The sequence below is a fragment of the Sinocyclocheilus grahami genome, unplaced genomic scaffold (assembly GCF_001515645.1).
Source record: "Sinocyclocheilus grahami isolate Dianchi unplaced genomic scaffold, SAMN03320097.WGS_v1.1 scaffold974.1, whole genome shotgun sequence".
Classification (NCBI taxonomy): domain Eukaryota; kingdom Metazoa; phylum Chordata; class Actinopteri; order Cypriniformes; family Cyprinidae; genus Sinocyclocheilus; species Sinocyclocheilus grahami.
This window is the reverse complement of record NW_015506153.1, coordinates 113,306-138,506: the sequence shown is the minus strand read 5'-3', so window position 1 is coordinate 138,506 and position 25,201 is coordinate 113,306. Positions and strand designations below refer to the sequence as shown.

At 38.0% G+C, this 25,201-nt stretch overlaps 2 protein-coding genes and 1 long non-coding RNA gene across 4 annotated transcripts in view; 1 reads left to right on the top strand and 2 right to left on the bottom strand.

The window, feature by feature from the left end:
* Window positions 1–31: 31 nt before the first annotated feature.
* Window positions 32–5,179, top strand: LOC107565012 (uncharacterized). The gene is made up of 3 exons (XR_001606316.1): window positions 32–159; window positions 1,061–1,102; window positions 4,898–5,179. It is a non-coding gene; the product is annotated as an uncharacterized lncRNA (long non-coding RNA).
* Window positions 5,180–5,453: 274 nt separating this feature from the next.
* Window positions 5,454–8,318, bottom strand: LOC107565026 (growth/differentiation factor 8-like). Its single transcript, XM_016250212.1, has 3 exons — window positions 8,297–8,318; window positions 7,404–7,774; window positions 5,454–6,761 (listed from the first exon to the last, which is right to left on the bottom strand). The coding sequence occupies exons 1-3, from the start codon at window positions 8,316–8,318 to the stop codon at window positions 6,381–6,383; spliced, it is 774 nt and encodes a 257-aa protein (XP_016105698.1). The 3' UTR covers window positions 5,454–6,380.
* A 7,123-nt stretch (window positions 8,319–15,441) lies between these two features.
* Window positions 15,442–25,201, bottom strand: part of hibch (3-hydroxyisobutyryl-CoA hydrolase) — a 29,277-nt gene continuing 19,517 nt past the window's right edge. The window contains exons 10-14 of one of the 2 annotated variants that reach the window (XM_016250195.1): window positions 24,086–24,144; window positions 22,031–22,112; window positions 17,572–17,656; window positions 17,379–17,412; window positions 15,442–15,489 (exon numbers count right to left, since the gene is read on the bottom strand). In XM_016250195.1, the coding sequence (XP_016105681.1) occupies window positions 17,591–17,656; window positions 22,031–22,112; window positions 24,086–24,144 (207 nt within the window). In that variant the 3' untranslated portion in view covers window positions 15,442–15,489; window positions 17,379–17,412; window positions 17,572–17,590. Of the gene's footprint in view, window positions 15,490–17,378; window positions 17,413–17,571; window positions 17,657–20,319; window positions 20,500–22,030; window positions 22,113–24,085; window positions 24,145–25,201 lie in introns of those variants that run through there. The other variant, XM_016250194.1, reaches the window with a different exon arrangement.

Below are 25,201 nucleotides of genomic sequence, written 5' to 3'. Positions count from 1 at the left end.
ATAAACACAAGAAACGTGTTTTTTCAAGAAAGTTGACGTTTGAGGCAGGTTTGGTACAAGACTAAAATAATTTGCACACCAGACAGGTTGCCTGTAGTAGCAGCTGGAGCTGCTCTGATTGCGGACTAGCTAATGGCCATAGCTTGAATTGCTTCAATGGTAGGAAAATCACCTTTCTGTGTTATTTTTTATATATTACTAATCCCACAATATTACTGTGTTAAACTGACAGTCATAATTTTTTTACAGCTTTTAACTGTTCATTCAGACGACATTTTTATCCTTTCAACCAAATGTTTCTCATACAATCAAAGTGCAAATCAGCAAAACGTGCTGTAAATTCATAATGTATACAATTAGCCATCAAATGGCATTCATTAATTAAAGAGCGAGCAGCTGGCACTGGTGGAAGCAGAGTACTGTAGGGTCTGGCATGAGATGGACTGCACATTGTGGTCAGAGAGCATGCCAAATTCCATTCCAGTGCCTCTGCAACAGGGGTCGAAGGTTAAGAAACATTGTGGCTCAGAAGACAGATGTCCATGAGGCCTGGGTGGATATTATCATTCTGCTTAAGAGCTGAAATCACAATTTGTTTAGCAATTTTCATAGGAAACATAGCTCTATATGGAGTTGAATAATGACCCATTTTATTGTATTAAAGGGGTCATATATGTGGAAAATAATGTGTTTTTTGAACCTTAAACCACGTAAACACATTTCATTACACCAAATACACAAAATAATGTTCTTTTTAGCAACATCATATGACCCCTTTAAGCATGTCTCCATATGGTTACCACTCTTTTAAATGTGCAGTCTATGGTTACCACTCTTTTAAATGTGCAGTCTTGCTGCTGCCTTAATTGGTGGATTGCATACTGTTTGCATACTGACCTACTGTGGTTTTCATGTTGTCCGTAGAGACTTTATAAGTGTTGGATTTATGCTATGTGTGGGAATGGGGGTTACCTCTGCTTATTCAGTATCTGAACTTTATGTAGTTGGTGTTCTCAACAGTTAAAATTTTGCAAATCATAGTCTGTTATGTGTCTTGCAGATGTAACTGTCAAAAAGGTTGTGAAGAATCCACAAGAACAAGGTAGGCTCATGCTTACTAAGTGGTTGCTAGCTTGCTGCTGGTCAGTTTCTAAGGATTTCTGGATGATTGTTAGGGTTGACTGTGAGATTGATAGAAATCCTCCTGCATAAAATCAGATGGAACAAATAGATAGTAGATAGTTATGAAATTACAGATGATTTTTTGTTATATGAACAATAATTGATTGACATGTATAATGACACTAATAGATAGAAATCAGATAGATGGACAGACAGATAAAATGATATAGATAGATAGATAGATAGACATAGACAGGAAGATAGATATATAGATCTAGTACATTCTTGAATAAGAAATTTCAGACAATTTTTCAGTGGGCAACATTTTATTTGAACAATTTTTGATACAAACATTATTGCCTTGATTGCAAAACAAAGCAAAACTGCTTCTCCATATGACAAGACACCTCAGATTCCTGCACATCCAGCTGTCTGACAGGCGTTGTGATGACACAGGAGGGGACATGTTTCCATTTTTCCAAATGATCCAGACATCTCGCAGTCTCCTCAGAGGAGCATCTATCCTCCATCACTGTCAGTCATAGGTCTCCTGGGGGCATATGGTTTACTGCCACAGACCTTTTCCACTTCTGTCATTAGGGTGCCTTGTAAATGAACTTAGACTTATGGACAAAACTTGCTGAATGACTCATTCCAGCCCAAATGTGATCTTGAGTTACACATTGCTAAAACAGGACACATTCCCATCCTCGATGTCCGGAAGCTTTACGATGTAGTTAATCAAATGTTGATTCCACAAGGGTCAATAGAGTTTTGGGAGAGACGGATGTCGATTTCTCAGCTAAGTGAAAAAACAAGTGGTGTTGAAGGCAGGGCCCAGTGTGGATGCGCTGGATAAATCCATCAGGGGCGCTGACAATCAGCCGTCAGTGGCTGCACATCTGCGCCTATCTGCCCGAGGCTCATGTCTTTTATTGCTGTTCATTGCTTTCTTCAGATGAGAGCACAAGTTCAGTGTAACTGAATCGCACCTCCCTTGGAAACTGAGGTGATTACTGCATTGCAAAATGTTAGATTAATCATTAAATTAAAGGTACTTTAGATTGTGCCTGTTGAGTGGGACTGATTGTTGACTGAATTAGAAAAGATCAGTGCAGAGCTCAACAATAAGCTTGGCTCTGTGAGAAGTCAGAGTTTTGGGGCCAGTTGACGAAATTAATCGTCACTGAGTATTATATTTAATGATCATATGCATGTTTTTTTTCAGACCTAAACATTTGGTTTTCTGTGATGTAGTCTATTGAAGACTGATGATGCAAATTCAACTGGTTTAAATATGTTACCATGGGAAAGTAGGTGTAGAAGAGGGTTTGTCAAAATTGCAAGATGCATCAGTTTTAATGCTTCTTTAAATGATCATTGCATGCTTTGACTTCCCAGCCAAATTACAGTACCTTTCAAAATGTTTGTTTCTTGTGCTCAACAAGGCTGCATTTATTTGATCAAAAAGATGAAAACAAATCTGTTTGAATATATTTTAAAATATAATTTATTTCAGCAGCCATTACTCCAGTCATCAGTGTCAAATGAGCCTTCAGAAATCATGTGCTGATTTTTTTTTCAAAAGAACAGCATTTATTTGAAATAAAATATTTTGTAACATTATAAATATCTTTACTGTCACTTTTGATTAATTTAATGCATCCTTGATGCATAAAAACATTAATTTCTTTTAAAAAAATTCACCCCAAACCTGAAATATTATTTTTATATTATTATTTATTATTTTTTGGTGTGATGACACATAATATCAGCAGATCATGTATAATTATACTGGGCCAGCAGTATGATGATGCCCTGTCAGGCCGGAGCGATGATTCAAAAACATGAAAACCCATTATAAACGAGGCATTCGTTGCATCCAGTGGGGACATAATCATGGATTATAATGACTTATACTGTCTTTTTACTCGTTGCGTTGCATCGCACCGTGTAAACATAAAACCATGTCTGCATTTGTGATCTGAGAAATGACAAACAACAAGCCCTACTCTACACTGCCCAAAACAACTCACTTTAAATATATAAAATATAAAAACTCTTTAAATATAAAAAGCGTACTTACAGTCTTTGAGTCAGAACAGCCGGCATTGTAGTCTACTTACCCAGGATCAGGAAACGGTCCTCCATAAAATGTGCTGCACACATCTGAATATTTAGGTTGAAGTGTTCTGGAACAGTGTTGTAAATACAACTTAACCACTGATTTCTAGTCGTGTCCATTTTTGGAAGGCCAACAAAGTAGTTTTGCATTCACAACGAAACAGCGTCACACACGGCGGCCTAGAGTGAGCAGAGGAACGGCCGGAGGGCTAGAGTGAGCAGAGGCGGCGGATTCGACGAAGGAGCGGCCAGCGGGCTTGCGGCAACCACATGTTACGACCCTGGGCTGGACTCCTCTTCGTCCACGGTGAAAGCCGATCCGGCGATCCACAGAGCAAAGTTGTAGTATTTCCTCAGCGACCAGCACGGATCAGCTCCAGGCATGACGAAGCAGATATTGTCCTCTTTTGGAAGGCCAATCAAAGTAGTTTCGCTTTCACAACAAAGCACACAGCGTCTTCACGACATGGCGGTGGCAACAATACTACAGCGAGAATAAAAGTTACGCCTTCTTTCTTTGCGTGAACATCCGTGTCAGCGTTATGCAAATCTTGTCGTAGTGTCATAGTGACGTAGACATGTGGGGGCGTGATAGAACGAGCCATTTTAGGTAGGCGTGGCTGACTCTTAACTTTTATAAAGAATATCTCTTTGGATTTGAGACTTTAGTCTTTCCAACTTTACAGATCTTCTTTATGCACCAAGAGCTTGTAACACTCCAAAGAGAAAGGAAAAATTGAAATCGCATCATATGACCCCTTTAAGATGAAAATCAAATGATGTCAATTTGTTTTTTGGCAGACAGGTAATAGTACAGCTCATGTTTACTGCAGCAGCAGACCAGGTGAGATGTCAATAGCACAACATGTATCATCTGTCACCTTTCTGCAACCTCGCCATCAATATTCGACCTGATACCTCATGGCAGTTCGTACCTTTAACTCATCACTCAAAAGCAAGTGTTTATCCAGCTGTTCCAGAGACTGCACGTTAGTGTGAAGATGCAGATGTTTGACCACACCTGGCAGCTGTCCCTCTTCCCCTTTGTACACGGTGCTTCCCTCCTGTCCAAGCACATGGCTCCCCTGCAGCTCATGTGGATATGGGGAATCCTGGTGACTGAGATGAGTTATGTGTTTTTCCCCGGAGTCTCCTGTCCCTCAAGGAGCCACGCTGCCTTCCCATTTTCTCACAGTCACTTCCTCTCCTGTCAACCTGGGAATGTGCTGGCACCCGTCAAGCTATGGAGACAAGGAAAACGTTTCCCGTGTGACAGATATAACAACTCGGGGAAACCATTACTGTTCCTGTTTATCATACACTTGCCATTACCTGGCACAAAGGACGGTGCTGCAAGTCAGATGCACAAGAAAACAAATCAATCATTCTTCTGAGCGTGATTCATAGCACGAACGCTCCTGCATGTACAACAGGATGAATTACGAAGGGATACACCTGATTATCGGTGCGCATTTAGATGTTAAAACGCTTCTCGATAGTTTCAACCATGTTCATGTGAGGTGTTTGGGTTTTTCAGAACCCAAGTTTAATTGTATGTGGCAATCCACTGCACATTATCTCAACCCAAATGTGGAAAGAAATGTTATTGCTCAGGGACTTTTAATCTCCCACAACCCTCTGTTCATTTCAGAGCAGTTCCCACCTGGTTTCCATGGCATCTGCCCAACTCACAGCAGGAAAGGAAGCAGATCTCGGCAGTGCTGAGTTCGCCCTCTTCTGGACGGAAGTGAGGGCTCCAATAAGCCTTGGTCTAATTAGCCGTGCTGTCAAAACATTTCTGCACAAGTCCTTTTAGAAAACTCTACTGCATGCTCTCACTGAACTATTCCGAGGGGAGATTTGTTAATTTGGACTTATGTAACACCGCAGCTCGCTGCCATTATGGGAAAAACAAATGAAAAGGTCAAATGATAGTAAATTCAACCCAAAAGGAACCTCTTAACCTGCATTCACCTTTGCTTAGAAAAATACACGAGGGGGAACGACTTCCTCTTTTAACTCTCTGATCACATCCAGTATGGATCAGTTTGACAATAAAAACATTTTATCAAATGATTTTGATTACTTGAACAAAATCATTCAAGTACAGAACTGCTTGTTTTCAAATATTTAAAACTCAGTGCAGTTTTAACCCTTTTTCTGAACAATTTGAAATAATAGAGTTAAACATATAAAGCAAGCACCTTTATTTGTTTGAACAGATACATAGGTTTATATTGTACACTTTTTTGCTATTTCGTGTTCATATACATGTACTAACCGTGGTTAAAAAAGGCAACTGTTAATGGAAACAATGGCAAGTATACAATACAATTAGCAAACATATCAAAATCAGTTTTTACAACATTTTTAGCAACCAATTCTTTCTATTGGTCTGCCATAGTGCAAACTGTGTGGTTTGAAGACAGAGTGTTAGCGTGATATTAACATTCAATCTTACAGTTCTGATATCTCTGTCTCGAACACATTTCAATGTGTAGACCGTATTCACAGCGCCTCTGCTTCAAGTCCTTCTGTCCCTTAATAACGATCTCAATAATACTTCAAGTGTGTAGGGCTGTTCGACAGATGAGTAGTGGACAAAAGCTATGATTAACAATTCGATCGGTGTGTTTATTGCAGTGTATGTGGAAGTTTGCATCAGATAACTGTATTCAAGCTCTGTTCAATGTTCAAGAGTTTCTCTCTGTTTCTCTTGGATACTCTTCTTAAATAAGCTTACCGGTTACAGCTGTTACAGCAAAGATCTAAATGATTGTATTTTGGCGTGGTTGAATAATACAATGTTGTCTGCGTATCCTAATGAGAGTATTCTGACAAGGTGAAAACATGAAATAAAGCAGAGAATGTCGTCCATTTCAATAGTGTCCATTCCCAAGTCCAGCCAGTATGGCATTCCTTTAGTACATCCATGTAACATTGGACTCCTGTAGCAGAGATACTGATTTAGAGGAAAATGACAAAAAACATAGTCAAATAAAGCAGTGCCCAGAGAGTAAGTGAGCGTCCTTCTATTGCACAGTGTCTTGCGGAAAGCACTGATAATGGATGGTGGATGGTGTGATCAGATGTCCGGGTCTGTGAGACGGATCGAGTCCTGTCTGGGCACTGGTTCATGAGCAGCCACAGCGGTCTACTACCATTGAGGGGATCTTGCCGTAGATGATCTGCTCTTTGCCGTTGAAGTAAAGCATGTTGATAGGAGACATCTTGGTGGGGGTGCAGCAGGGCCCGGCGGTGCCTCGTGGATTGGCCTTGTTTACCAGATGGGTGTGGGGATATTTCTGCAGGTGCATGAAGTCGCATTCTCCTGAACAGTAATTCGCCTTATAGCGTTTTGGAGCAATAATCCAGTCCCAGCCGAAGTCCTCGAAGTCCACAGTGAGAGGGTACCTGCAGCATCGAGACTCTGACGAATTCTCGTCGCAGTCCAATCCAGAGTCCCTCCGGATTCGCTTTGGGCCCTCGGAAATTTTCACCTCCATGAAGGGGAGCTGGGTGTGAAAGAAACCAAAGAGCCAGTGTTTCAGTTTACTGTTGGTGCTTTCCTGTCTGAAGGCACTTGCCAACTCCTGGTCTGACCATGAAGTAGCTTTGTCCAACCATTAATGAATGCTAATGATTCTGGTTCCAATTCCACTTAATGATTATCATCGCTAAATGATGCCATTAACGATTTTTTTCAATTCTTATTGCAGTTAGGGCCCCCAGCAAATCATGAGATAATTTCTGATATCAGCAGAACCAATATACAGACATAAATGTAATACATTTTTGCCACACTTTTTTAATGATATTTATATGAAATAAAAATACTAAAACAAATTGAAAAACGTGTAATTTGTGTAAAGTACCATTGAGTACCACAAGTTTGAATTAAAGCTTAAGTTTCATGAGGGTTAACATTTTTTATTTAGTTCGTTTCTTGTTAGACATGGCGAAAGTAACTTTAGATTCAGATCCAGATTAATTCACTAAAAATATTTTTTTTATTTTAAACAAAGTATTGCATAACTAAACCATGTAAATAATTTCTCAATAGTGCCATTCACAACAATTACTGTTGGCAAAGCTCTGTCTAAAAGCGGTTATATTTTACGAAAAACATATTTGGTAACCACAACAGCTCAACTCACCAGTCCATCCTCTCCAGCCTCAACTGATGTGACGGCCAAGTCGTTTCCCTTCGCGTCAAACGCGTTTATCTCAATGCCCCAGTTGGTCTCCGGTTGTCTTAACCACACCGCCAGGACCTGTTTTACATCTATACTCTGCCAAGACGTCGCTCCTGCGTTCACATCGATCTTCAAGGATCGTATTCGTATGTGCCTTCCTCCGTCCGTAACGGGCGTCAGCCGTGATATCTGTAAGAAGACGGTGGTCGCTTCTTCCGTCGGTCTCAGATGAACCCACAGCTGCGCTCTTACGATCCGGTTCGCTTGAATCTTCGGACTGAAGAAGAAAAAACAACACTTCGGTTTCCGATCTACTTGAACGATGGGGTCAGCTGAAAAAAAAAGAGAAAGAGCGATTATACGGACTGTATTCATGATTATATCTACAGGTTTTATCATTAAAGCAGTTTATGATGTGGCGCACTGATATAGATTTTAAAATGTTGACTACGCCCACAAAATACAATGCATTACAGACATGCAAAATGTATGTTAAATGTAAAAATTTGATTGACTATATATATATAGTTCAGATATATGTAGTCATTTACATTAAAAAAGACCTTATACGGCATTGCGGAAGGAAATATTTATACTATATTTAAAAACTCGACAAGGCTTTTTATACTGCAACTTTGGCCACTCTATTGTGTCGTAAGATTCAATGATTGGCTGAGCTGGCAACAATAAACCTAATGGACAGAGCTGGACTTCTTTCGCAGTTCTTAAAGAGGCATGACATCTTAGAGGAGTCGTGGAGGAATCGGCCGAACTTGAATACAAATTATGCACATGTATATGAAAAATACGCATAATTATTATAACATTTCAGTGCGTGCATCTAGGCTACTCACTATCCAAACGCATCTGACCCATAATGTAAAGGCTACATGTGACATTTATGCATATGAAATCATAATCAACAGAATATTTGTTTTTATCTTAACAGTACAATCATACATAATTTTCCCTATGTCCTATTTTTATGTGGTATAGTATTTGAAAAGGTCAAGGCAAATGTTTGGATAATATTCTTGTAGATTCTGTCAATGCAACGGAATTTAATTTCACTACATATGTAAATGTTTAAACGTAAGATATCGAAAAATCACAATTCATTTTATTTGTTCAACACTCCCTCATAGCTGCAGCTTCTTCATTTTTTAGACCCGTGGGTAAGATACGTAGCGTCATCTTGTGGAATAACTTGTGTAACGCAGGTGAGGTCTGTCCCGGACCTCCCTTTTCTCAAATATCTGTAGTTTTTGCACAGTTATTAGTTAAAATGATACATATAAAGATAGTAAACGAGGAAAATAATACACAAAATAATATACAACTTCTAGTATACATTAGAAATTATAATTGTGTTGGATTATGGCGAGATTGGCCAGCTGTGGTACATGGCAACCGATTTTCCTCACACTACTCCACAGTTTTCCTTCTTACATAATAACATAATTTCACCTCAAATCAATATTTCATGTCCATTTATTTATTTGGCAAGGAGCCGGATAATAAGCAGGATAATTTGCAGTCATCCGGTCATTATTGCAAAATGAACACTTTCAAGGCCATACAAGACTCTGCTTGGAGTCTGGGAACATTTAGTGATAATGAGCTGGTGACAGGGAATTATCCCATCACTTATATCTTCGGTTCAGTCTAATAATGTGAATATAAAAAAAGGAAGAATCGAAGATTCAAAACGTAATGACTACGCTGAAATCTTTCTTTATTAAGTTCAAATGGATTTAGGATAATACCAAAACGTGATATAAAATGATCTAGTCTGAAATTATCGTGCTTGTTTGTTTGATGTTTTTTAATTGTAACTCGCTTCCTAAAATCGGTTAATGGATTGTGGTATACTTATGAAATGTAAATTTGTAATAAAAAAATCTTAATTAATGACAGTAAGCCTACTGTATGTAAGAATGGAACCTGTTGATATAGTTACTACGCAAGGAATGCGATTTACAAGTGTCTTATGTTTTAACTGGGGTTTTTACCGTGGGTCGTGGAAAAATATAATTTTTCAAATTCAATTAACATTTTTTTGGTAAGCATACACTACAGACTCAAACTGAATTTACCAGTGTGACGAAACCTTCAAGGAATTAACTACTGAATCACACTTGTGTGACAGACAGAGCTGGGTAGATTACTTGAAAATTGTAATCCATTACTGATTCCAAATTACATGACAAATAAATGTAGTTAGGAACCTAATTCGTTACATTACACATTTTAGGTAATATAATCAGACTAATTTTTGATTAGTTTTAGATGACTTTTGACTAGTTTATCATATTGATTTAAATAGGATAATAATGTACCATATTGATATAAAAATGCAAAGAAAAAGAAAAAAATAAATCTCTTCTTGTTAACATAATAAAGTGCACTAAACATTACATTATGTCAAAGTTTCCCAAACTGGGGCTTGTGAAGGAACTGCAGGAGGTACACAAGTTGAATGAAAAGCTAATAATTAAATCATAGAAATGGAAAATTACAATAAATCATTTTAAAATAACAATTAAAATAAAACACTTACTAAAAAAAAATTAAATTATTTGTTTACCTGCATATCATGTGACCATTTACCAATGTCAGAGAACCGTGAACATGCAAATGTGTTACTTAATTATTAACTTATTACCTTAAAATCTCAGGGGGGACTTCAAAATGAATGTGAAAGAGATTCGGCTGACCAAAAAAAAGTTTGTGAATCCCTACATGTAAATGATAAATAACGTGAATTTGCGCATTTTAATGTGTTTGAAAGAAAAAAAGCCTTCCAAAGACATAGTAATACATGGTTAAATAACCTACTGAGAGATAATTCAAATAAATATTAATGTGTTCATCAGTAGTTGATGCAATGTTGAAATGTTGAGAACGCGCTTATTAAAATGAAAACGATTTAGGTAAATCCAGTGGTCAAATGCTGTGTGGCCCTCTCAGTTTTCTGTGTATAATTACAGCCATCTGACCAGTAACTGGTCCACAAAACTGGAAGACTTTCTGAATGTATATAAGTGGTAGGCTGTTTTAGAAAGGAGCATTTAAAAGATATAAGGAATTGGGGAGAATCAATCAATTATGAATCATTTATTGCTATTGTGCGAGTAATATGTAATCATGTAATCAATAAAAAAACGTAGTCTGATTGTAATTTATGTATTTTAATCAAATTTCAAGTACTTAATTTTTGGAATCAGATTATGTAATCCAGAATACACGTAATCAGTTACTACCCAGCTCTGGTGACAGAAATATTCTCTCTCTATATATGCTCATACACTCTTAAAAATAAAGGTGCTTCACGATGCCATAGAAGAACCTTTTTGTCTAAATGGTTCCATAAAGAACCTTTAACATCTGAAGAACCTTTCTGTTTCACAAAAGCTTCTTTGTGGTGAAATAAGGTTCTTCAGATTACAAAAAGGTAAGAAAGAGATGGTTCTTTAAAGAACCTTTGACTGAATGGTTCTTTGTGGAACCAAAAAAGGTTCTTCTATGGCATCGCTTGAAGAACCTTTTGAAGCACCTTTATTTTTAAGAGTGTATGACAAGAAAACAAATGAGTTTATTTTCTCATATTTTACTCAAAAAAGTTTCTGATAGGAAATAGCCTAGATTATACATCTCTAGGGTGGCCTATCATGAAAAAGTTTGGGAACCCCTCTGTTAGAAATATTGATCTAATCTATAGTATTAGTGAAAACAGTCATTCCACTAGGTGGCGAAATTGTGTTTAAAAACACACTGAGGCGCAACCTGTGTCTGCGTGGGTTGCAGTAACCTATTTTACCCAGTTTACAAACAAATATTTAGGCAAGGATAGCATAAACTAAGTGTGCCCGTGAATAGAAACAGGAAGAATTTCCCAGCTGCATATTCAGTCATGCAGATGGCCATGACTGAATGGCCAGAGAGAAGTGCAAAAGCAACACGGATTCATGCGCTGTTGTGCTGCTTCGTTGGAATGAAACTGAAACGTTATCATCATTAAATGTGGACTCCGGACGCACGTGCTGAATTCTGACCCGACTTACCCTACAAGAGCATGTTCATCAACATGCTTTCTCATTCTCCTGTGGAGTAACCAAGACTGGGATAGAGGAGGAAGCGTCTGTCTGTTCAAACTGTGGATTTATGCCAGTTTTCATTTTAAATAACGCATTCCGATTTGGATTGAATGATTTCTTCTATTTTAATATCCATAATATTGACGCTCACAGCCTGCAGACCGAATTGGTATGTACCCACAATGATTATATCACTGGTGGAATCGGCAATTTTAATATTATATATAGCCTATAACATCACCGTGCATTTTATAAAGCCAGGAAAAACATTTGCATTGACCTTGAGGGGTTCTTGAGACAAATACGACCATGGAATTTACTCGGGGAAACCCGGCAGAACTGTAATTTTAATCTCGTTCTCCCTGGCTATAACACTGCATTGCAACCAAGATGTTATTAAAACTGTTGATCACTTCAGATTTCCAGACAGTGACCGTCGGTTGTCTTTGGCTGCTGTGTATAGCCTACAACGGGGTCGCGTATCAGGCTAAGAGAATATATAGCCGAGCGTAATAATATTATTGTTAAAAATATGAACTGTTTTCGCGCCCATACGAGCTTGTAGATTTAGAATCCACACAATCAACACATTCGTATTCTTAAATGAGACATTATCGATGTTGGTAGCCTATCTGTGCAGCAAAAGGAGTGAACCACCGGCTTTCGTTGTAAGGAGAAGTCTATCAGTTAGGATTAGCTGTCCTCAGCAGCAGCGTTTCATGAGGCAGCACGAGACAAATATTGTAATAGCGACGCCCGAATCGCGAACGAATCGTTCTTTTGAGTCGGATCATTTGAACGATTAGGCGGAACCAGGTTGAACCCGTTCACAACATCGATCTGAACGATGCGTTCGAAGATCGAACTGAATCAGTCCGAGCGGTTCTCCAGTCCAAAACACCAAGACACACTGAATCCGATTCGGAGTGAGCCGAGAATTGATGGAAGAACATTTCAGTGTGAACCAAATTAACTGATGTCACTGATGAGGCTAAAAGCAGATTTAAAATGTGCAGAAATGTTACTAATAAAACGTACTATAAACGTTACTTTCACGTTTTTGCTATAGACTACATAATAGTTTTGTTTTTAAGGTATTTTATTCACACATAACAATTCTTTTTCTGAGAGTAGATTTGTAGTATTGTTTTATGGGAATACTAATTATATTTAGCTTTTAAATTAGGCCTGAATCTGAACTGGGATTAAACAAACAAACAAAACAAAAAAACCCGTATAAATAGAAAATCACAGCATTATCTGTGTGATTACGGAATTATGTGTTTGCATAAACAACCACTGCATTTTTTTAACCGATTCTTTAAAACGTTGTATGAGCCAGACTTGCCATTCCTAATAAATACCATATCTAGTCGACGACTACATGCTTTAGCCTATTAAAGCACATTTTTCTTTATATTGCCTCATAAGGAAATCCTCATTCCTGTGAAGATTTAGTCATTAATGGACAAGGTTGCCAAGACATAATAGTCATCATGAAAATATATATTCAGCCAGGCGAAGACAAGAAATAACTCACAATAATCATACATCTTCTTCACACAGGGCAAGTGTGAGGTGGCCATGAGGATGCTATACATCATGGCTGACCATCTGGAGTGTCTCAACTACACTTTGTACAGAAATACGTCCTTGTCCTAGCTTCTTATCCATACATCACAAAACCCTATAAACTGCCAAACGAGGGAATATAACCTTGGTATCTCGCCATCTTTGCATCTCTTCCCCTCACTGCTTTCAAACCAATGCTACATTATTTATATCATGGGATGCATGAAATCCAAGCACCGCGACCCCACTCAGAACTCCAGCTCATCGGAGAAAGTGGATGGCAAGCCAGGAAAGCAAGGAGAGAAAGCAGTTCTAGTTTTCTCAGAGATTGGCTCTATGGAGGACCCGGGATTCTTAAAGATTAAGTTGTATTTTATGAGGCCTTTCAGCACACTACAGTATGTGCTCAGAGAAGAACCTCAGAATATCTCAGTATCTAAAAGAACAATCAGCACATGATTCACTGGTGTTCATTACTCTCATTAGCTTCCATTCTTATACTAGGCCAAAAGTGTGTAATCACCTATAACAAAAAAGTGCTTCAAAACCAGTATAAATAAACAGCAGTCAGACTATTTTTGTACTAGTGTGTACTGTCAAGCTGATTTCTCCTAGGGTCTCCAGTCATCTCATTAATTTGATGAGTTGCTGATGATTCTGAGCAACATTGTTGTGTTTCATATTTCAGTGTATATTTCAGACAGAAGTGATTTACCTGTAGTCTGTGCAATCTCAGTTCTGTAATTCAAAGAAAAGGGAAAAACACTGCTGCACCAATAAACCAACCATGGCCTTTGTCAGTACCTCAACTGTTTCATATTTATCACAACACTTAAAATATGACTTAAAATGCCCTCCTTCAGTGCAAGTCTATGGGAATTTTAATGTCAATTTATTAACCACCAAGAGAAAAATGCTGTTATTTTCTCTCTCGAAAATTAATAGCAAACCTCTCTGTTAAATGTCATGATTTGAGGTATTATTCATGTCTGTACTATAGCACAATGCCGCGCCTCGCGTGCCTGACTTTACTACTTGCAGTTGGGTGCTTGTTTAAATCCCTAACCTTAATTAAGTATGAGCAATGCTTTAACAAACACAACTGTTAAGTAGATTAACTGGTCTGCTGCCATGCTATTAAGCCTGTCAGTCATTTTACTAATTACTTCAATAAATAAATACAAACGTTTTTTACACTGTTGTTTTTATTGAGATGCACTGTTGAAATTTTATGTCATATCTGCTATCAAAACCAAACACACATACAAAACAATCATTTTATATTTTGTTTTTGCACACATATAGGTCACACAGCTTTTATGAACATCCACATAGTTACATGAGCAAAGAAGAGGAGACCTGAATTATATGAATTCAAGGCATCACGCTGTCTCAAAATCATTCAGATTTATTCTGTCAGGCTTGATACTCTGTAGTCTAGGCCAGTGGAACTGTGTGGTAAACACTGTGCTTAATGGCAGTCATATTATGCATCACATGACGATACTTTAATCCACCAAACTGAATCATGGCCAGGGTATGTGTTAAGGTCGTCAGGGTTAATCACGGATTGCAGCAAGTGCAAAAATGAGTGTCTGCCATTCTCTTTCCACAGTGTTTACACACAAATGATTACACAGCATGGAGGAAAAAGACTGAAGTATGCAAGATATAATTCCCAGAACAAGATTCACCCCAACAATAGTGCTGTAAATTCGTACTGTCCTATAGTTCACCCAAAAAAGCTAATTCTGCCATTATATTCTCAACTTAATGTAATTTTTAACCTGTTTGCTTTTTTCCCCCCTGCAGAACTCAAACTGGAATATTTGCAGAACCTCTTTGAAGTTAATTTTGTGAGAAAGACCAGCATTCTAAGATAAAAAACTGAAGTAAAAGCATACAGGTTTTAAATAAGGTTGAGTAAATGATGACACCATTTTCATTCATGGATGAACTTTCCCTTTAAAATATGACTAGGCTGCTCTCAATTGTTAGCTTATTCTAAATTCCATTTCCCAGTGGAATGGCACAAAGAAAACTCCCCAAACCTCTGAATTTCCACAAGAAACTAGCATTGTTCATTTCATCATAAAGATCAGTGAATCTGTGCAGAAGTCTCAGAGGAACATTTGTTTTAGCTGTAAGCAGCAGAATTATTTTTGCATTCGTCAGCTATACTGACAGAAATAACAATGCAGATTTCTTTGATAAATTTCAGAGGTTTGTGAAAGCAGCTTACGGGATTTTTGAGGAGAGTTTCTATAGTTTGAGATCTCTTTCACCCAGGGAGCTGAAACATTCTTCAACAGCCTGCTCTGAGACCCCAGACAGGATAGAAGGTTTCCACTTTGGACTCTGGTCTTTATCGATTAGCACTGCAAGCAGAGAGGGAAAAAATCTGACAGTCTTTTCTCTGTAGTTGTTCTGGACATAAAATTTGGTTAGGTGAGTGGAGCTGGCTAAGAATACTTTAATTTGAGGTAAAACCCTATAATAACCTTTATAATTGCCAATAACAGACATTATTAGATTATAGGGCTGGGTAAAAAATATTGATATCTCGATTTTAATCGATTCTCATTTTTACGGAATTATATTGATTCTTAAAGGAACACTCCACTATTTTTGAAAATAGGCTAATTTTCCAACTCCCCTAGAGTTAAACAGTTGAGTAGAAACTCTTTGGTCATTTTTGAGCGAGATGCTAACGGTCTAATCAGATTCAATGATCTATGCTAAGCTACAGCTAAAAGTGCTACCGCCAGACCCGGAGATCGGCTGAATGGATTCGAAAACGGTAAAACTCAACTGTTTAACTCTAGGGGAGTTGGAAAATTAGCCTATTTTCAAAAATAGTGGAGTGTTCCTTTAAATCCCCAAAATAGATTATTCTAGCCTGTTTTCAGTTAATGGATGGAACATTGAAGCGCACCTCCCATCCAATAAATCGCAATAAGCATTGTGCGTTGGTACTTTAAATATGAAATAAAGTCTCAGATTTCAAATTCTGTCCATTGTATTGCAGTATTCCAACAATAAATGCCATTTTGGCGCTGTTTAATGTGAAGTGACAGATCGCTGTAGCGCCTCAGTTTAACAAACCGACCATATTCTTCACATTAATACCAGTTTCAACAAAATAATCATGACTAAACATCCGAAGGTAAGTTAAAAGAAAGAGTACAACTTTACAATCCATATCCTGTCTAATGCAATCGCTCAATCAGTTTTTCAGCCGCGCAAAAACGTCAATATGGGGCTTGTAAACAATGTCACGTAACGTCACATTTACCTATACAATAAACTCATTAATCATATAGAAATCTGTAGAGAGGGGCATTTTGCTAAATATATGCACCATATAACATATTCATTATAACTTTTACTGTTCTTCAATGTTTAATTTATGTTTGAATACATTTTTATGACAACCACCATTTAAATGTTTATATTTAAAAAAAAAAAACGAATTGAAGTAGAAATATTATTATGTAATTGTAACTTTGTTATTTAAAAAACTTAATTAAGTGTCATTTTAGCAGTTGTACTACAAATCAGTCAATTTTAACCTTCAATATTATAGTATTGTACCAACTGACTTTCATGTACATTTTACAGCATTAGTGGAGAGATTTTGCTTTCCCTTGAGAAAATTTGGCATGTACTGTACCTGATATGTATCCAAAATAATCGACATTGAATCAAATCGAATCGGTAATCGAATCGAAAGCTTGTGAATGAGAATCGAATTGTGAAATTTGTGTCAAAACCCAGCCCTATATTAGATTATATAATTTTTTACATGTACAGAAATGTAAGAAACTCATCATCTCAAATGTAGTTTTAACACAAATATGAATTAACCATAAACATACTATCATAGACATATATCATATGGGATATTTCCAGAAACATTAGATGATAGTTAAAATTTTATAGAAATGTGTATGTAACGTGTAAAATGTGTAAATGTTAAATTTAGTAAATTACAAACTTTAATTTTATGGATTATTCTGGCAGAACATTATACTTCTAGATTGCTTTAATTTACAAAATTTTGAATGTTTAAGGTTAATTCTATTTAATTCAACATCCTATGGTTGTGGCCAATTTAATTCAAATGCCAAACCATGACTTTAAAGGGAGTACATTTTTAAAATAAATTTTACCAACCCTTTAAAACCAACATTCTGATTTGATACACCTTATATACAGTTTATTAATAGGCACTAATATGTGAAATTTTGAAGAAAATGTGTCTTACCTGCTCTGACTCCCTCATAAAAATCGTGACCTCTCTGCAAAGCAAGAGTAAAAACTCGTGACACAAATAACACAAATATTTCCCCTAAACTAATAACTGCCATGTGAAAAATGTGCCAACACTGCTTTAAGGTGATTTGATTTGGGTAATGAAATGATAAAGCATTGCATTTACAGGGAATTGCATTACATACCATACAGGCCTGACTGAGTCTATGCTCCTTCCTGAATCTGCCTGAAAGTTAACTTCAGTGAGGGTGGGGACATTTTGGCCAGAGTCTGTAAAATCCAATACAAAAACCCGAATTTAATAAGGAAAATAAATAAATAGCAATTTAAATATCCGACTGTATCAACAAAGTATCATCTTTTTGTTTTACACCATGAAAGCATGCTGAGTTGTGTGGCAGTAACGAAATTGGATTAAAAAATGCAATTAAAAACATTAATCTGAAATGTATGGTGGCTGAGAGAGCTCAACATGCTGCAAATGAAAAAACACCTGCAAATTAAGAAAACATCTTCATCAATTTGATACACGCGCTGCAAATTCACACAACACAAACAAAGAAATGCGCATCCCTTAAACATTTCCGATGTGGACTGTGTATATCTGCAGAGTGTTTCTGTATTTGGTTGTGTTGTGAGAATTTGCAGTGCGTTTCTGTATTTGCAGCGCGTTTCTGTATTTGGTCGTGTTGTGAAAATTTGCAGTGCGTTTCTGTATTTGATTGTGTTGTGAGAATTTGCAGTGCGTTTCTGTATTTGGTCGTGTTGTGAGAATTTGCAGTGCGTTTCTGTATTTGCAGCGCGTTTCTGTATTTGGTCGTGTTGTGAGAATTTGCAGTGCGTTTCTGTATTTGCAGCGCGTTTCTGTATTTGGTCGTGTTGTGAGAATTTGCAGTGCGTTTCTGTATTTGATTGTGTTGTGAGAATTTGCAGTGCGTTTCTGTATTTGATTGTGTTGTGAGAATTTGCAGTGCGTTTCTGTATTTGCAGCGCGTTTCTGTATTTGGTCGTGTTGTGAGAATTTGCAGTGCGTTTCTGTATTTGCAGCGCGTTTCTGTATTTGGTCGTGTTGTGAGAATTTGCAGTGCGTTTCTGTATTTGATTGTGTTGTGAGAATTTGCAGTGCGTTTCTGTATTTGATTGTGTTGTGAGAATTTGCAGTGCGTTTCTGTATTTGCAGCGCGTTTCTGTATTTGGTCGTGTTGTGAAAATTTGCAGTGCGTTTCTGTATTTGCAGCGCGTTTCTGTATTTGGTCGTGTTGTGAAAATTTGCAGTGCGTTTCTGTATTTGATTGTGTTGTGAGAATTTGCAGTGCGTTTCTGTATTTGGTCGTGTTGTGAAAATTTGCAGTGCGTTTCTGTATTTGATTGTGTTGTGAGAATTTGCAGTGCGTTTCTGTATTTGGTTGTGTTGTGAGAATTTGCAGCGCGTTTCTGTATTTGGTCGTGTTGTGAGAATTTGCAGTGCGTTTCTGTATTTGGTCGTGTTGTGAGAATTTGCAGTGCGTTTCTGTATTTGGTCGTGTTGTGAGAATTTGCAGTGCGTTTCTGTATTTGCAGCGCGTTTCTGTATTTGGTTGTGTTGTGAGAATTTGCAGCGCGTTTCTGTATTTGGTTGTGTTGTGAGAATTTGCAGTGCATGTGTTGTCAAATTGATGAAGATGTTTTCTTAATTTGCAGGTGTTTTTTTCTATTTGCAGCGCGTTGAGCTCTCTCGGCCACCGTACAATTGGACAGACCGAGCAGCTAAAGTTATGATTTTAATTTCATTTAAAATTTGTTTTCGATTTGATCAAAGACCTTGAAAGACTTATAAAACAGTGGATGGATGGATGTTTGCTTAAGTTTTCACAAAAATTAACAGAAGCTGCAGAAATGTGTCGTTTTGGGTGAACAAAGTCATCATTTCTTTTATTTTTCTTTGAACTATCAATTATCTCCCAATAAATAAATACATACATAAATACATCTAAAATAAAATCAAATAAAAAAAGTGTGAGCTGGGGAAAACATTAAATGGTCCACACACACAAGGGTAATGGCCAAGTGAACTGTTGACAAAAAGAGGCCCCACATGAGCAGAAGACCAGTCCATGAACAGCCTTGTGTTTGGGGAGATCCTTGCATGACCTGTTTGGTCATAAATCTTCACTTTTAATTCAAACGGCATATTCTGTTTATATCAGGGTCACTTTGTATAATACAGTATAATGAGATATTGCGATTATTTATATTGTAACTTTGTATAGGTCATGAAAGGACAAAAACAGCAAACAGGAAACAGAATTTCACTCAAAAAATAATAGTCCAGACATATACTGAGCAACAGCAACTGTAAATATTCAACAATAAAAGAACACAATTTAAAACATCAATTTCCTTTCTACAGCTCACTATAAACAAAGTGATGCATGGCAAAGTAGCGCTATGGGAGAAAAAACAGAATGGCTTTGAAATACTAATGAGGTATAATATGATTCAGGGCCCATTACGCAATAGAAGAGAGAGCAGAGAGCACACAGACCTCAAATGAGAAGCCATACGCGCTCATTCTGTTTATCTCGCTAAACATCCCAGAATCAATCAGACGCTTTACCCAGCTGCATGAGCAGGACATGGAAACACACTCCTATATGAAGAACAAACCAAACCTTGCTACGACCTTTCCTTTTGCCATGTCATTTTATGAGATTCATTAAAACACCACTTGCACTAGGGAGTGAATGTGAGCTTCGTATGGGTCTTACTCTGCTAAATAATTGAATAATTCATCCAAAAAGTCATATATAAAAAATACTGTCATAATTTATTCACCTCATGTTGTCCCAAACCTGTATCACTTTATCTTTTCTGTAATACACAAAAAGGCCATTAAGGTCATATCCTGGCCATTCTTTTCAATATAATGAAAGTGAACAAGGACTAGGGCTGAGAGCTGTAAAACTTCGAAGTCATAAAAATAAATAAATGAAAAAACACCATAGAAATATTATAAAACTGATCTATCGTAAAGCACACACTATATTCCATCTTCCAAAGCAGAGGTCCCCAACCACCAGGTCGCGACCCACTACCGGGCTGTGGAAGAATTGCTGCCGGGTCGCAAGAACGTTCTGGGAAAAATGTGTATAGTTATGACACTCTGTTATTTATTTATGTTAATGATTGCTCTAATTATTCTGTATTTTTTTTGTATGCGATTGATATGGAGTAGCAATTTGACAATTTCATGTTAAATAAGTAAATGAAAGATTGCTCTGATCTGTCACATTTTAAGCGTTAAATGGATCGCAGTTGATCCGTAATACATATGGATGAGACCCTACCGTTTGGCACGCACGTGATTCGCAGATTAATTAGCCAATTTACAAGTACAATTTTAGCAATTTTAAACCACAAGAAGAAGAAACGAAAGAGAGCTCAATTCGTAACTCACTCTCGCACACAATCAAAGCACGCACAAGAGACGTGTTTCGGACAGCGCGGAAATACCGAGTTGCGTATACATACACATGGGGGTCAAAAACCCTTCACGGCATTGTCATTTTCTGTGCTTTAAATATTTGTTTTCTTGCTTATCCGAAAATTTTTTCCAGTATGTGACAAAAAAAAAACACAATATAATGCGCTGAACCACTATATAATGCTATTATAATACTATATAATAGCCTAATATATATATATATATATATATATATATACTGTATATATATTGTGACGAGTCGGCTGCCTCCCCCTAATTATCATCATCACCCTGTCCCTTAATGACGCCTGACGCCACACCCCCTGTGTCTGTCGTGTGCTCCCCCCGTGACATATGGTGGAGAATGCGGGCAAGGCGGAGCCCAGACGACACAGTGGGGAACGCCTGATGACGTCATCCCCTCTCGCCCGGGAAAAACCCTAGTGGAAACCCGGACTGGGACGGAGGGACGGCAGAGACGGCCTCCCCACCACCAAAGGGGTAAGTGATGTTTTTGGTTCCATTGTCATTTACCCTGTGGTTGGTTGAGGCTGTCGACTAAAACCCAGTTTCTCTGTCCCTGTTCCGGCACGGGGCGAGAGGGAGAACTGCCCGGAGAGGAATCCCCGCCCCTCCCGCTCCGAGCCTGGTTGAGGATGGTAGCACTCCCGTGCGGGCGGCGGCGTGATGACGGGGACGCCCCTCGCGTCGCGGACTGGAGAGGGGAGCCGTGCGGCCGCCGGACTCCGCCCCTTACCTGGACCCCTCCTTCCTGATCACTGCCCTTCCCTGCACGAAGCCCGCAGCACGACGAGGACACCAGATTCCCTGTTTATTTTGGACACTAGATACCCCTTTTTCCCTGGACATGATATTGTTTGATTTTATTGTCAATAAAAGCCTCTCCAAGGCCTGACGCCACACCCCCTGTGTCTGTCGTGTGCTCCCCCCGTGACAATATATATATACAGTATATTAGGCTATATACCCCCACCCCCAGTCCAGCCGGTCCGCGAGAATATTTTCCAAACGTAAACGGTCCGTGGTGTAAAAAAGGTTGGAGACCCCTGTTCTAAAGTCATAAGTAGCTTTCTGTGAGGTCAAGACTGTAATTGTTAATCACAACAATTTTCACTTTTGGGTCATTTTTTTGTGTGTTTAGCCACCCTCCCTGAACCCACCTCAGTCTGTTTGAGTGCAAAAGCAGAGCCATCTTTCTTAAGGTTCTCCATGATCTCCTCCACACTTCCAGCTGAAAAGAGCCTGAAACAATAGAACAACAACAAAATATGGTCAGTCCTACAAACACAAACATGTATACAAACCCCATCTGTGGAGGTTTTTCTGCTGCACGCTCATCCAGTCAAGCCAAATTAGTCATCAGATTTAATCCTGGGACAGCAGATTAGCGCAGAATCAACTGATGTTATGTAAGGTTCATATGCAATGCAGAGTCAAACTCCACAAAAACAGGTAAACAAGGGGTGTATAGGCTCATGGCAATTTGTTCCACTAAACGCTCAAGCACCCGGAAGGGAAGACGTAAAGACAACATTGCACACGCTCTGGTCATGGTGGAAACTTGAGTTTTGGAGCATGTCCAATGTTTATCAGTCCGATCATTTCAGGCCTTTGATCAACAAACCCAACTTTTTCCCTGCACATTGAATTATGGGCCTTTCAGAGTGCCATAAATTGCCTGGAAGTTTTCAAGTTTTACCAGCACCCGAAGGCTGGTGTCTACAGCTTATCCAGTGAAACAGACACAAACCCAGAAGTATAACTAATCGGTTTCAAAAGTGTGAAGTCTACAGATATTAGGCCAGCACTGCTCCTGCAGATGATTTTGACTCCACCATCACAGTATGCAAACAGTGCAATTACACAACTACTGTGTCACTGCTAATCATACTTAAATATTACAGGTTAAATGCAATGCTGATTTATACTGGAGCTGGGAGATATAGCTAATGTTCAAAAGTTTGTGGTTTGTGTTTGAAATTAAAACTTTTATTCAGCAAGGATGCATTCATTTGATCAAAAGTAACGGTAAAAACATTTATAATGCTACAAAAGGTTTCCATTTCAAATAAATGCTGTTCTTTTCAACTCTTTACTTATCAAAGAATCCTGAAAAAAGAAACATCACTTGATCACTTTTGATCAATTTGATGCATTCTTGCTGAATAAAAGAAATAATCTTCTATCCCCTAAACTTGTAAATGGTAGTGTGTCATGGTTTTCACAAAAATATTAAGCAGTACAACTGTTTTTAACATTGATAATGATAAGAATGTTTATTAAGCACCAAATTAGTATATTAGAATGATTTCTGAAGGACAGTGATGAAAAAAAAACGTGTACATCTACAAAAATGGCTAGATAGATAATTGATAATTGAGATAACTGATTGAATGATAGATCATTTGAATTGAATGATAGATCATTTGTATCTATAAAGGTTTGTCCTCTTTTTCATTTTTCAGTAAACAGAATGATCAACATTTAACCTACAATTCTGATCATGAATTCTTCTGGATTGATCCAGAATCTCAAAAGAATTGCAACATAATGTTGAACCAAGTACTATAAAAAATTATAAAAGCATGAAAACTGATGCTTAATTATAAATGTTTGAGCATTTAGAAAAAATTTTTTTTTTGTAAAAAACATGTAGTGCACTTACACTGGAAGCCTATAGGGCAAGTGTAACGAATGTTTTAAAGCACATACATTCTTGTTCTTCAAAAAGGTGTATTCAGCTAAGAACTCCCCAATTTCAATAGTCAATTGACTTCAGTAAGCATCACTAATAACTATACATGACCATTTCAAAAGCAATATCAGACTAGAGAGTTAGAGAGTTGGACTCGTAACCCAAAGGTTGCGGGTTCGAGTCTCGTACCGGCAGGGATTGTAGGTGGGGGGAGTGAATGTACAGTGCTCTCTCCCACCTTCAATACCACGACTGAGGTGCCCTTGAGCAAGGCACCGAACCCTGCTCCCCGGGCGCCGCAGCAAAAAATGGCTGCCCACTGCACCGGGTGTGTGTTCACTGTGTGTGTGTTCACTGCTGTGTGTGTGTGTGTGTGCACTTTGGATGGGATAAATGCAGAGCACTAATTCCTAGTATGGGTCACCATACTTGGCCATTTCAAGGGAGAGCTTTAGTTTCATTCTATTTTGTGTTAGGGCATATGACAATAAAGCAAGGAGAGAAGAGCGTTTAGGTTTACCTGTCGATGGCATCTGTCTGTTCTTGCAGCACAAAAGGTTTCTCAGCATCCAGACTGCTCTGAGGAGACATAACAGCAGTTTACACACCAGCTGAAGCACATATATAGGGCTGTATTTCAACCCAGACAACTGCAATCCTCATCTATCTGTGTGTGAATATGTGTGAGGCCATTTTTGTTCCTGTCAGACACCATGGCTGTGTCTGAAGCTGAAGATTAAGCATAAGAAACATTTTTCAAAAACAAAATTTTCACTGGTAGTGCATATACAAATACACTATAAACTAGTACACTGTTGACTGACTGTTTCAGATTCAGGCCATTTATCATTTCATCTTTTGTGTAGACTAATTTACTCCCTCCTAGTGCTTTAAAGCTGTGACATGAATCCCAGTGACATTTCATTTTACGCCTGCTCTAGAGATACAGATATCTCTGTTTCAATACATTGTCACAGAATCCGTAACATGGAATCACAATTCACTGTTAGAATGTCTATATTCCTCTCTTATCTGCTCAGGTCTGGATACACCCCATCTAATCTTTAGTATCAAACAATATACAGGCTTTAAAGTGCAACCTTGATGAACAAAGTTAATATAAGTGTATGGTTTTATGGTTTAGTGGCAGCTGTAGTATATAAAACTCTCTTTGAAGCAGGAGCATTGCCAGACATAAATAACATCCAGTGCACTTTAGTGGCATATCATAATGCAAAGACTACCTGTAAATAATCAAAGTGTTTGGATTTTTAATTAGGCTACTATTATAATTTGTTGAGAATAAAATAAAAGGATTGATCATAAGAGGTCTGGCAAGGGTCTGTGAAAGTGGTTTGTCCGGAGCATGAAAGTCCCTCCCTCCCGAGGATCTCTGGAAATCTTTGTGATGTAAAGACTGTATGAGTCACAATAATCCTCACTTAGACACTCCTGTTCGGCATACACAACTTCACAGCATTAAACACAGATGGCCATAAATCCATACCACTAAGCCATAATGAGTGTAATGAGTATAGTAAAACACAGAAGAGGACTTTGAGCTTTTGGACAGTCTTGGGAATACTGTCACTAAACTGAACTTCATGTTCATTATAGCATACTGAAACCAGGGTGT

Coding starts and splice junctions, on each gene's coding strand:
- LOC107565026 (XM_016250212.1), bottom strand. CDS start 8,318: ATGGGTCAGATGCGTTTGGATA. Junction 7,775..8,296: donor GGGTCAGATGCGTTTGGATA/GTGAGTAGCCTA, acceptor TTTTTTTTTCAG/CTGACCCCATCGTTCAAGTA. Junction 6,762..7,403: donor AGGCTGGAGAGGATGGACTG/GTGAGTTGAGCT, acceptor TTTCACACCCAG/CTCCCCTTCATGGAGGTGAA.